This window comes from Solea senegalensis, unplaced genomic scaffold, assembly GCF_019176455.1.
Source record: "Solea senegalensis isolate Sse05_10M unplaced genomic scaffold, IFAPA_SoseM_1 scf7180000014306, whole genome shotgun sequence".
Classification (NCBI taxonomy): Eukaryota; Metazoa; Chordata; class Actinopteri; order Pleuronectiformes; family Soleidae; genus Solea; species Solea senegalensis.
This window is the reverse complement of record NW_025321015.1, coordinates 169,480-182,885: the sequence shown is the minus strand read 5'-3', so window position 1 is coordinate 182,885 and position 13,406 is coordinate 169,480. Positions and strand designations below refer to the sequence as shown.

General features: G+C 42.9%; 2 protein-coding genes across 3 annotated transcripts; one reads left to right on the top strand and one right to left on the bottom strand.

The window, feature by feature from the left end:
• The first annotated feature begins 939 nt into the window (after positions 1 to 939).
• ftcd (formimidoyltransferase cyclodeaminase) lies at positions 940 to 4,664 on the top strand. 2 transcript variants are annotated; one of them, XM_044016223.1, is made up of 14 exons: positions 940 to 1,105; positions 1,586 to 1,769; positions 1,846 to 1,974; positions 2,055 to 2,143; positions 2,221 to 2,400; positions 2,498 to 2,635; positions 2,731 to 2,862; positions 2,945 to 3,006; positions 3,368 to 3,494; positions 3,565 to 3,726; positions 3,789 to 3,832; positions 3,921 to 4,056; positions 4,153 to 4,248; positions 4,320 to 4,664. In XM_044016223.1, the coding sequence occupies exons 1-14, from the start codon at positions 1,052 to 1,054 to the stop codon at positions 4,401 to 4,403; spliced, it is 1,617 nt and encodes a 538-aa protein (XP_043872158.1). In that variant the 5' UTR covers positions 940 to 1,051; the 3' UTR covers positions 4,404 to 4,664. The 2 variants fall into 2 exon arrangements, with proteins under 2 accessions (XP_043872158.1, XP_043872156.1); XM_044016221.1 differs by having other exon boundaries at positions 942 to 1,105; positions 3,918 to 4,056.
• A 224-nt stretch (positions 4,665 to 4,888) lies between these two features.
• dph3 (diphthamide biosynthesis 3) lies at positions 4,889 to 10,769 on the bottom strand. Its single transcript, XM_044016224.1, has 3 exons — positions 10,561 to 10,769; positions 10,108 to 10,182; positions 4,889 to 5,161 (listed from the first exon to the last, which is right to left on the bottom strand). Exons 1-3 carry the CDS (start codon positions 10,666 to 10,668, stop codon positions 5,084 to 5,086), a joined length of 261 nt encoding a protein of 86 aa, XP_043872159.1. The 5' UTR covers positions 10,669 to 10,769; the 3' UTR covers positions 4,889 to 5,083.
• Positions 10,770 to 13,406: the final 2,637 nt, after the last annotated feature.

The following is a 13,406-nucleotide window of genomic DNA, read 5'->3' as shown; positions in this document are numbered from 1 at the left end:
CATAGTATAGTATGTGATCCAAAATCAGTCAAAAAAGTAATAGTATAGTATGTCATCCAAAATCAGTCAAAAAAGTCATAGTATAGTATGTCGTCCAAAATCCCTCAAAAAAGTCATAGTATAGTATGTCGTCCAAAATCACAAAATAGACTCATAGTATAGTATGTCGTCCGAAATCAGTCAAAACAGTCATAGTATTGTATCTTGTCCAAATTCCCTCATAAAAGTCATGGTATTGTATGTCGTCCAAAATCAATTAAATAAAGTCATAGTTTAGTATGTTGTCCAAAATCATTGTATATTATGTCGTCGAAAATCACTTAAAAAATGTCATAGTATATTATGTCGTCGAAAATCACTTAAAAAAGTCATGGTATAGTATGTTGTCCAAAATGAGACAAAAAAATAATAGTATAGTTTGTCGTCGAAAAACCCATTAAAAAAAGTCACAGTATAGTATGTTGTCCGGAATCAGTCAAAAAAGTAATTGTATAGTATGTCGTTCAAAATCACTAAAAAAAGTCATAGTCTACTATTTTTTGTCTCATTTTGGACGACATACTATACTATGACTTTTTTGTCTCATTTTAGACGACATACAATACTATGACAAAAAAGTCATAGTATTGTATGACTTTTTTGTGAGAAAATTAGACAAAAAAGTGTATAGTATTAAGTGTATGTAGTAGTATTGTGTAGTAGTATAATACAATAAAACTTTGTACAAATGGTTGGCTGTAGCTGGCGATGACCCCTGACCTTTGACACCTGACCTTTGACCTGCCAGCAGAAACAACTTTGATGTGTAAACAACAAACAGCTGATTATTTCTGATCATACAGAAGTCTCCTTAACCTTTGACCTTTTTATCGGTGTGTTGTGTGTGTGTGTGTATGTGTTTGTTTGCGATCATGATGAAACAGGCACTGTTTGTCCTGTAGGGGGCGGAGTCAGAGGATGAATGATTGATCCTCAGGGGGCGGAGTCTTGTGTGTTTTCTTAACTCAGACTGAGGTTCAGTGAGCAGATAGACGGACAGACAGACCAAGACATGACTCAGCTGGTGGAGTGTGTCCCCAACTTCTCTGAGGGACGGAACCAAGAGGTCAGTGAGAAGAGATTACACTTAATCTGATTATGATCTGATTATATATTCACGTTTAATCTGAATACATATTCACATTTAATCAGATTATATATATTCACACTTAATCTGATTATATATCTTCATATTTTTTCTGATTATACGTATATTCACAGTTAATCTGATTATATATTCACACTTAACCTGATTATATATCTTCATATTTAATCTGATTATATGTTCACACTTAATCTGATTATATCTTCAAATTCAATCTGATTATATCTTGATATTGAATCTGAGTTCATTCTCATATAATCTGTTTCATTGTGACTGTAATCAGATTATGTTAAGTAATCTGGTTCAGTGTGGTTTTCTTTGGTCTTCCGATGAAAACTGAGATTAATCTTTAAACTCAAATTTGTTTGAACCACTGACCTTTGACCTCTGTGAGGAGCAGATTGAATTTTAACTTGTGTGTGTGCGTGTGTGTGCGGTCAGGTGATCGATGCCATTGCGGCGTCCATCTCCGGGACACACGCGTGTTCTCTGCTGGACGTGGACTCGGGCGTCTCCACGAACAGAACCGTCTTCACGTTTGTTGGTTCTCCTGAGGTTGTGGTGGAGGCGGCACTGAACGCAGCACGCCGGGCCTTCAGCCTCATCGACATGACCAAGCACTCAGGTGAGAGGGGGCGGGGCCTCGCACTCAGGTGAGAGGGGGCGGGACTGCGTACTCAGGCAGATGTGTGTGCGTGTAGGTGAACACCCTCGTACAGGAGCGTTGGACGTCTGTCCCTTCATCCCCGTGCAGAACGTCTCCATGGATGATTGTGTCCACTGTGCGTCGGTGTTTGGACAGAAGTTGGCGGACATGTTGAACGTCCCCGGTAAGAAACAGAGATTTTGAATGTTAACTTTATTTAAACGTGACTCTGAACAGAGACTAACAACACACACGTGTTGTTAGTTTATCTTTATGGAGAAGCCGCTCGTCAGGAGAGGAGGCGGAGTCTTCCAGCAGTGAGAGCTGGAGAGTACGAAGCTTTACCTGAGAAGGTAACATGCTTTTATTGTGGCGGGCAAACTTCCTGTCAGTGCAGACACAAATGTTTCATATTTTGTGTTTGCTAAAGCTCAAGCGTGACGAGTGGATGCCAGACTTTGGCCCCGCCTCCTTCATTCCGTCCTGGGGCGCCACTGTAACCGGTGCTCGCAAGTTCCTGATCGCTTACAACGTGAACCTGATCGCCACCAAAGAGCAGGCGCACCGCATCGCTCTGGACATCAGGGAGCAGGGGCGGGGCAGAGGACAGGTGCATGCTGGGAGTGTGACTTTAATCCATTGGGACTCACCTGTGTGTGTGTGTGTGTGTGTGTGTGTGTGTTGATGAGTTTGTTTGTGTGTCTCAGCCCGGGCGGCTGGAGAAGGTCCAGGGTCTGGGCTGGTTCCTGGATGAGTCCAACCTCGCTCAGGTGTCCACCAACATCCTGGACTATGAGAGGACACCTGTCCACACCGTCTACCAGGAAATCTGCAGGGAGGCGGAGGTCAGAGGTCAACAGCAGAGGTCACATGACATCATGTCATGAAAGACAAACACAGGGTCACATCTGTCTGTCTGTCTGTCTGTCTGTCCATCCAGGAGCTGAACCTGCCCGTGGTAGGTTCTCAGATCGTTGGGCTGGTTCCGCTCAGAGCTCTGCTCGACTGCGCAGACTTCTACATCCACAAAGATCAGCTGTTCGTCCTGGAGGAGGAGCACAAAGTCCGACTGGTCAGCTGACATGTCGTCATGACGACACTGTTGGTCACAACTGCTGCAAAGTCACATGACCTGTGTGTTTGTCTGTTGTCAGGTGATCAGTAAACTGGGTCTGGACTCACTGAGTCCATTTAACCCCAGGGAGAGAATCATCGAGTGAGTACATGTGAACGTGTGAATACTGTGCCTGTGAACGTGTGAATACTGTACATGAAACGTGTGAATACTGTGCCTGTGAACGTGTGAATACTGTACATGTAAACGTGTGAATACTGTGCCTGTGTGAATACTGTACATGAAGCGTGTGAATACTGTGCCCGTGTGAATACTGTACATGTGTGAATATGCTGTACGTGACAAGTGAATACTGTGCCTGTGAGCGTGTGAATACTGTACCGTGTGAATACTGTGCCTGTGATGAATGTGATGTGCTGTGCCTGTGAGCGTGTGAATACTGTGATACTGTACCGTGTGAACGTGTGAATACTGTACCTGTGAACGTGTGAATACTGTGCAGGTACATGGTGTCGTCTCAGGACAGCTGTCGTCTCGCGTCTTTGTCTCTGAGACGCTTCGTCCTCAGCGTCGGCGCTCGGACGGCGGCTCCAGGCGGAGGATCCGTTTCTGCTGCTGTCGGCGCTTTGGTACGTCTGTCTGTCTGTCCGTCTGTGTGTCTGTGGGGACGTCTGTGACGCTGCTGTCTCTGTCCTGCAGGGAGCGGCACTCGGTGCGATGGTGGGACAGATGACGTACGGAAAGAGACAGTTTGAGAACCTGGACGTGACCATGAGACGTCTCATTCCTCCGTTTCATCAGGCGATGAACGAACTGCTGAGGACGGTGGACGAGGACGCTTGCGTCTTTAACGGCTACATGGTGAGGACACGTCCAACACTGGGGGACAGTCTCTGTGTCACTAAACATTTTCTCTGTGGTAGGCGGCGCTGAAGATGCCAAAGACGACGGCAGAGGAAGTTCAAAGGTCGGTCAGACACACCCACACGCACGCACACTCACACGCACACAGACTGACAGGTGTGTGTGTGTGTGTGTGTGTGTGTGTGTAGCAGAGATGCAGCGCTGCAGGTCGCCCTTCAGTTAGCCGTTAGCGTCCCATTAGCTCTGGCAGAGAAGGTCAATGATTTGTGGTCACCGCTCAAAGAGATGGTCGTCCACGGCAACGTGTCCTGCAAGTCTGATGTTCAGGTGAGAGGGTGAGACACTCAGGTGAAATAATCCAGAGTCTGGATTAAGACACAGATATAATTTAATCTGAGCTGCTATTCCCCCCGTGGCCTGCAGGTGGCAGCCAAAGCCTTGGAGACGGCGGTTTACGGTGCATATTTCAACGTCATGATCAACCTCAAAGATGTCACAGACGACATCTTCATCGCCACGGTGAGCGTCCTCTTCCTCCTGCATCTGTTTCTGTGGTCCGTGACCTTTCACCTTTCACCTTTTGTTTTCAGACGCAGCAGAGGGCAACGACGCTGCTGCACGAGGCTCAGGATGCAACCGCTGCCGTCCTCCTCGCTGCTGAGGGCAGGAAGTGAAGAGGGAGGGGCTAAAGCTCTGATCATTTTCATCATCCAGTTTGGTGATAAAAAAAAAAACTGATCAACGTCACAGATTAAAAATTATTTTTGTTTTCAAACACATTTAAGAAGCTGAAAAATTACAGAAACTTGGTTTAAATTATTAAAAAAACAGCATTTTCACTGGATTATATGATCAGAGTTCAAATATAATCCAGTCAGTTTTTAAAGGGAAACTTTGATTGATTTTTACTTTATTAAAACTACATGTAAAATTGACTGTTTTTGTCTTTGTCTTTGATCTGTGAACTTGACACGTAATCCTAAATTTAATCAGATTATCCCCTTAATGATTTCTTTCTTGTGTTTTCATTTTGCATCCATTTTTTAAACTGTGAAATATACATGATAGATAAATCCTCTCGAAATGACAACACAGCGCCACCATCAGCTTAAACTGTGAAATCCCAGCCGAATTCTCCAAAAACACGGAAAACAAGAGATTAAGTAGAGAAAATCTGTTTTAATCTCATATAAAAGCAATTTAAAAGACATCACAATGAAAAGTTGAGCTTTTTTAAGTGAAGACTGGTGACTAACATTGATTTTAAATAAGTAGGTTATTTTATTTGCATGATAACAACAATAATAATAATAATAATAATAAACAGCAGCAGTTTAGATAAAAAGTGAATAAATCAGGACTGAAGCAGCTCCAGTTTGTTCTCCGACGAGTGCCGAGGAGCGTCGATGATTTCTCCAGACACAAACACGTCCTGAAACACAAACACCATGTTTCAATCCCAACATACCATAACAGCATCATATCATCATAATATCAGCACAAAATCAGCATCATATCACCATAATATCAGCATCATATCACCATAATATCAGCATCATATCATAATAATATCAGCACAATGTCAGCATCATCCCTAACCCAAACCAGGATATTCATCGTTTGAAAGCCTTATTCTTAATCTATCTACTACAGAGATTGGAGCAGACTCTTGGTATCACAGGTGCTGCCCTCTGCTGGTTTAAATCATACTTATCGGATAGATTCCAGTTTGTTCATGTTAATGATAAAGTCTCACTACAAACAAAAGTCAATTGTGGAGTTCCACAAGGCTCAGTGCTTGGGCCTATACTTTTTACCTTATATATGCTTCCTCTAGGGAACATTATTAGAAAGCATAACATACACTTTCATTGTTATGCAGATGACACACAGCTATATTTATCGATGAGGCCGGATGAAATAAATCAGGTTGTTCAACTCCAGGAATGTCTCAGAGACATTAAGTCCTGGATGACCTGTAACTTTCTACTTTTAAACTTTTATACTCGGCCCTAAACACCTCAGAGAAAAACTTTCTGATCACATTGTCACTTTAGATGACATCACCCTGGCTTCCAGTTCCACTGTGAGGAACCTTGGAGTTACTTTTGACCAGGAAATGTCTTTTGATTCACACATAAAACTCATTTCCAGAACAGCCTTCTTCCACCTGCGGAACATTATGAACATTAGAAACATTCTGTCTTTACAGGATGCTGAAAAACTAGTTCATGCTTTTGTTACATCTAGATTAGATTACTGTAACTCCTTATTATCAGGATGTTCTAACAAGTCTGTTAGAATCCTTCAGTTCATTCAAAATGCTGCAGCACGAGTTCTGACAGGAACTAGAAAGAGAGACCATATAACTCCAGTGTTAGCTTCTCTACACTGGCTCCACCCACAGTTTAGAATTCAATTTAAAATCCTCCTCCTCACGTACAAAGCACTTAATGGTCAGGCCCCTTCACACCTGAAAGACCTAGTCTTACCCTATCACCCTAATAGCACAAAATACAGGTTTACTTGTGGTTCCCAGAGTCTGTAAAAGCAGAAGCCTTCATTTACCAGGCTCCTCCTCTTCTGTGGAACCAGATTCCAATAACAGTTTGGGAGGCGGAGCCTCTCTCTATATTTAAAGTTAGACTTCAAACTTTCCTTTTGGATAAAGCTTATAGTTAGAGCTGGTTCAGAGAAACCTGCAAACGATAGTCTATGACTGCAGTTTACTTCCGAGTGTTGCAGGGACATCTCCACTCAAGATTTTAGGGATTAAACACTCATGCTCTACCTGGCCGAAGGAGATCCTACGGGACGCGGCCACAAACAATGGACCCTCACCTCACGGGAAACGCAGGAAATAACATTGGGGAAGAAGGGCCGCAACAGACTGTGAGCGAGTGCACACCGTCCACCGCTGCCCAGTATTCTGCTGGCTAATGTCCAGTCCCTGGACAACAAGCTGGACGAGATCAGGGCCCGTGTGCGCTACCAAAGGGACATAAGGGACTGCAATGTTCTTTGTTTCACAGAGTTATGGCTGACTCCCGCTGTGCCAGACCACGCCATTGTTCCTGCAGATACTTTCTCCCTGTTTCGCATGGACAGGACCAAGGAATCTGGTAAAAGCAAGGGGGAGGCATGTGCTTCATGACAAATAACAACTGGTGTGATGCGAGGAATATCTTTATATTTATATCTTTATTTCAGTCATGACTCCTGGAGCTTTTTGACTTCCACTGTCACCCCTTCCATCTTCTCCCAGAATTCGGCCATGCTTTCCTTGATCTTCTCTCCACAGTGAGGCCACACTGCAGGACGCACTGTGCGACCTGGACTGGAACATGTTCCAGGAGTCCCCCAGTGATGACGTCAGTCTGTTTAGTGGAAGTGGTGACGGACTTCATTGCTAAGCTTATAGATGATATTGTCCCTGTGGTGACTGGATGCACTGTCGACATGGTGCAAGAAAAACAACCTGGACCTGAACGTCTCTAAGACCAAGGAGACAGTTGTGGATTTCAGGAGGGAGAAGCAGCGGAGACATCACACCCCCCTCAGGATCTACGGGACCCCGGTGGAGAGAGTTAGCAGCTACAGGTACCTCGGTGTCCACATCTCCGAGGACCTAACCTGGACCACACATCTCCACCCTGGTAAAGAGAGCAAGGCAGCACCTGTACCACCTGAGACAGCTGAGGAAATTCAAGATCTCCTCAGTGCTGCAGAGAACCTTTTACACTGCAGCAGTGGAATCTGTGCTCACCGGCAGCATCACTGCCAGGGACAGGACAGCTCTCCACAGAGTGATCCACTGTGCTGAACGTTCCACCAGGACAGCCCTGCCCACTCTGCAGGAGATATACACGAGGCGCTGCACTAGCAGAGCCAGGAGGATCATAAAGGACACTCACCACCCGTTTAACAGACTGTTCCAGTGGCTGCCGTCTGGCCAACGTCTCCACTCCTGCATGGCCAAAACAGAGAGGCTGAGGACGAGCTTCTTACCTCAGGCCATCAGGATGCTGAACTTTCAACCACCCACATGAATACTCAGCCCTCCACACACACACACACACACACACACACCCACACACACCCACACACACACTCAACCCATTCATACCCCCACACACTCAACCCATTCACCCCACACACACACACATATTTAAATTCATACTGCTGCTATGTACATGTGCAATGTGTTTCAATATGTTTCTTGTGTACTTATAATTTATGTAAATAATATAACATAGCTATTTATTTTGCAAAACTGGGTTTTAAATTTAAATTTATTTTCATTTTTAGTTTATTGCTGCACAGTGGGGTTTGTTGTAAAGTCATTTCACTGGGGATGTACTTGTACATCCACATGTGACAAATAAAAACTTGAATCTTGGGGGATTTTCCTGTGGTGCACGCACATTCACTCTCTCACCCTCAGGGTATGAATATGACTTTTTATATGTCATTAACCTTGTCTCTCTCCCTAGTTTGCGTCTTTTGTGTCTTTCGTTCCTTCCCTCTCTCTCTCTGTGTATTCTCATCTTGCAGGTTGCAGGATTCAGATCCAGTTTTCAAGGCTATCCATATCATACATATCATCACCATTATTATTGTGCTATAATTAAAAGTCGATATCAGTAACTTTATAAACTTGTAACTTGATACAGTTGTTGTGTATCTGCTCCTGGTCTCTCTCTCTCTCTTCTGTCTCTACCTCATCTCTCTCTTGTCCTTTCTCCCACCATTCTGTCCCCCATTTACCTTTCATCCCAATCGGTCGAGGCAGATGACCGCACCCCTCTGAGCCTGGTTCTCTCAGAGATTTTTCTCTCCACTGATGCCTAGTGTTTGCTCATTGTGTGAACTGTTGGGGTTCTCTGCTCTCATTGATGTTGCCTATGTACAGTGCCTTGAGATCATGTATGTTATGATTTGGCGCTATACAAATAAAATTGAATTGAATTAGGGATGCACGATATATCGGCATTAATATTGTTATCGGCCGATGTTCGTCATTTTTTAATATATCGGCATCGGTCCAATGAGTAAAACTGCGCCGATTTTAACAACCGATGTTTATACCCGTCTAATTGCTGTTTGTGTGTCGGGAAGGGGAGACCATGTGACATTTGTTTGGGCATATGACAGTGTCAGTGGCGCAAGTGCAGCACAAGATGTGTGTGTGTGTGTGTGTTGAGGAGAGAGAATGTCAGCGGTGTGGGCGATTTTTCAGGGTGTCAATAGAAGATACGTAAAAAGCATTATGCAACACTTGCAAAGTCGAGGTAATGCGCGGAGGGTTCCACGTCAAGTCATTCAATACCACAAATTTGATTATGTCATTTGAAAAACCGTCACCCTGAAGTACACAAACAACGGCAGGAAGCTAACGCTAGTAACATTAGGCAGCAGACAAAAAGAAAGCAGCGCAGCTGGGACTCGACCAAAGGAAGACAGTGGCCAGGGCAATAACGATCAAGGTAATGGAAATGATTGCTCTTGACGACCAGCCGAGGGTTCCGACGGTTGATAGCGCATATTGAACCCCGCAACAACCTGCCAAGTCGCCGCTACTTTTCCGATGTTTTGCAATTGAATAAATATCTGGTTGCCATGAATACTGGCAAGTTTGATAAAGTATTTTAACATGTTTTCTTTTATTATGGCAGCTCTTAGTAGAGCTTGTCAGGTATTGTTTCTCATATTTGTTGTGTAGTTTTATTGTGAAGGGAAGTGGCGCGGTTGTTGTTGCCGGGAGGAAGGGTTGTTGACTTTATTTACGTACCCAGTATAGACGCCCTTATCGCGGTTACAGTAACTTTGGCAGGGTATTATTTTTATTTATGTTCATGTTTGTAATTTATGATCCAAACTTTCTCACAGGAGTTTAGTGAGTTGAGGGAGTTAAACTGTACTTTCATTTAGTTACACACTTGCTACAAGTGGTAAAGGTTTCTAAAAACCTTTACTTGTAGTTGGTTACTTGTGTCTTATGTGACCTTGTTATTTGGAGGTAAAACATGTTCTGAAAATAAAGGAAGACATTCAAAAATTCAGCTTGCATGATTTTCATTCTGTACAAACTTTTATCATCTCAGAAACTTTTTTTAAAACATATATCGATATCGATAGATATCGGTTATCGGCCATAGCAGCAATATTAATATCGGAATTGGCGGAAATAGTCATATCGGTGCATCCCTAAACTGAATCATATCAGCACAGTATCAGCATCATATCCGCACAGTATCAGCATCATATCAGCACAGTATCAGCATCATATCCGCACAGTATCAGCATCATATCAGCATCATATCAGCACAGTATCAGCATCATATCCGCACAGTATCAGCATCACGTACAGTGACTCACCTCATCATAAATGACTCTGACGATCAGAGAGCAGCTGGGACACGAAGCCACGTCCTCTCCACTCTGCAGGTCCTCCTGAGGAAAAGAGGACATGAACACAGGGACACACTTCACTCACTCATTCATTCATCACTTACTACGACCTGTGACGCCACACCACGTGACTCACTTGTAAACTAATAAAAAGCATAAAACGATCATTAAAATAGAACATGAATGACAGGATTAACTCATCCGGTTACGGCTTAAAAACTGTGTCATAGACAAGCAGCAGATTAACACGATCTGACGAACGTGAAATCACCGCCGAATTCTCCCAAACACTTAAACCACGAGATTAAGTGAAATTTAAATTAAAACGTTAAATCATCTTTAAGGACGTAAAATGTGTAGGATTGTCAAGTGGAGACTGGCGGTTGTTAGCTGTTAGCCGTTAGCTCCGGGTACACGTACTTTAGTGATGGCGAACCTGTCTCCGCAGGGACAGGGGAAGTAATATGTCTCCGTGTCCTCGTCATATTCAAAGTCCTCGATCTCGATCTCGTCGTGAAAAACCGACATGTTTATCACAAACAATCGAAGAAATGAACAGGAAATTCAGTCATTGCAGCATGTGTGAGGCGCGCGGCGTAGACGTCACAGGACAGCGACGCAAGCCCATGAAGCTCCGCCCACTCTGCGTTGAAGACTTTTTCCCAGTGGCCACTCGTGGTACTGCAACAACAAATACTCACATCTATGTGTGTGTATATATATATATATATACACATATATATATATACATACATGTATGTTCATGTATACACATATAGTATGTATATTATATACAGTGTTGGGAATGTTACTTTAAAAAAGTAATTAGTTATAGTTACTCACTACTTGTTCCAAAAAGTAACTGAGTTAGTAACTAAATTACTCTATAATAAAAGTAACTCGCTAACAGGGAAAGTAACTATTTGCATAAAGTTGCTATATGTCAAAAAATTTCGATTTTTTTTTTGTGCAGTTTTCACAAGTCATTTGAAATGAGTAGAACAGACTTTTGATATTTATTGCACATCGACAGACAGCAAGATGTTTATCATTTATTATTACTTCAAGTATTATACAGTTACACCATATAAAGTGCATTTAACTCGAGCAAATTAAATCAAACTCTCTCAACCTGAGACAACTGGTCAAGTAAAAAACCTGTACTTCCAAGTGTTTTGTTCACAACAAAAGTAGACATTCTGTACTTCAAGTATTTTCTTCAGAGGTAAACAGTTAAATAATGTAAAGTGTGTTTGCAGTAACTGTAGCAAATTAAATAAATCAAACTCTAACAATCTGAGATAAAAAGTCTGGAAGACATAGGCTGCTGTATTTCTTTATCTTCATTAAAAAAAGTAAACAGTTTAACAAGATGGAGTGCTTTTAAAGATTGAACTTTAGCTCCTAGATATTCATCTACCCATCCAAACACTCCTTCTAAAACACTCATCTATTCATGTGTCCGTCGTGTATCCGACTAACCCATGTAGCCTACCCTTCAAACCACTGATTGTATCTAAGAAGCAGCAGCATTTCAAACCTCTAGTCTGTCAGCCTGTTTCTCTTTGGGGTGAAGACCAGCTTCCCCAGGCTAAATAGTCTCTCCACTGGGGCACTGGATGGAGTGGCTGCATTGTATTTGAGTGAAATTTTCTTTATTAGTGGGAATCCGTTAGGAGTGTCCATCCCTTGTGCTCCTGATTTTAAATAGTCAGCGACTTGGCTTTCCACAGAAGCCGAGGTGTCCTCCTCCTCAAATGAAATGAAAAGAATTCATCCTGTATGGCTGAGTCGGTGCTGAGGCTGCGCGTTGGTGTGATGGTACCTGTTGGCTGGTCTTCATCTTGGGCACTTTTCCGGCACTCCGCCAGCAGACTTGCCTTGGTGCTGTCCTTCCTTTCCTGTGTCCGCAGCCGACGTAGTTTAAATCTGGGCAGTGTCACCGCAGCCAAGATGGCAGTCTCACTTTTGTTTTGATTGCCTGAAATGAGACACACACACACACGCACGCACGCACACACAGACATACAGCATTACACATTATGAGCTAAGAGATATACATTTCATTTTACTTTGATTTCATATATGGGACTATGTATTCAATGTATTTGAAGAAATACTAGCTCTTACCTTGACAACAGCCTCTGGAAGGTCATAAGGTTTGCTGTGTGACTCTGCCTTGGCCAATCATAATCGCTTACCTCGTTATTAACCCGCCTCCTCACTAGCTGTGAGCCAGGGGTGTGTTCGGATTACACAGTTTATTCAATCAATGCATAGTAACGCACCACATTCTACGTCCAGTAACGTTAACGGCGCTGTAACGACGGGAAAAGTAATTAGTTAGATTACCCCGTTAGTGAAAAAATAACGCTGTTCTTTTAAACGGCGTTATTCCAAACACTGAGTATATATACATATGTATGTACATACATGTATACATATATAGTGCGTACATTATATACACATATAGTATGTATATTATATATACATATGTATGAACATACATGTATATTATATATACATATATATGTACATACATGTGTACATATATAGTATGTACAGTGGTGGGCTGTCAGTATCAAGTATCAGTATCTGACAATATCAAAAAAGTAATTTTTTTTTCTGTCGTGCTGCGACTAACCTTCATACCTTGAACTTCTCTGTCCCACCTCACCGCTGTCTCACAGTTGTCATACATGTCCTGCACCAGTCTAACATACTTCTCTGCCACTCCAGACTTCGTCATCAGGAACCATAGTTCCTCTCTCTTTTTCCAGATCTACAAAGGCACAATGCAGCTCCCTCTGACCTTCTCTGTATTTGTCTACCAGCGTTCTTAAAGCAAATACTGCATCTGTAGTACTCTTTCTAGGCATGAAACCATACTGTTGCTCACAAATGCTGACTTCTGCTCTCAGTCTAGTTTCCACTACTCTTTTTCATAACTCGTCAACTTTATTCCTCTATAGTTACCCTCTCCCTTATTCTTAAAAATGGGCACCATCACACTTCTTCTCCATTCCTCAGGCATCCCCTCACTCTCTAAGATCCTGTTGAATAGTCTAACCAGAAACTCTACTGCCTCATCTCCTAGACACTTCCATCATCAGGACCAACGGCCTTTCCATTCTTCATCCTCTTCAGTGCCGCCCTCACTTCATGTTTACTAATCTCTGCTACTTCATGGTTCACAGCGAAGTCTGCACCAATTACCACTCTCTCACCTCTGGAGATATTCTGCATCACTTCATCTAACTCACTCC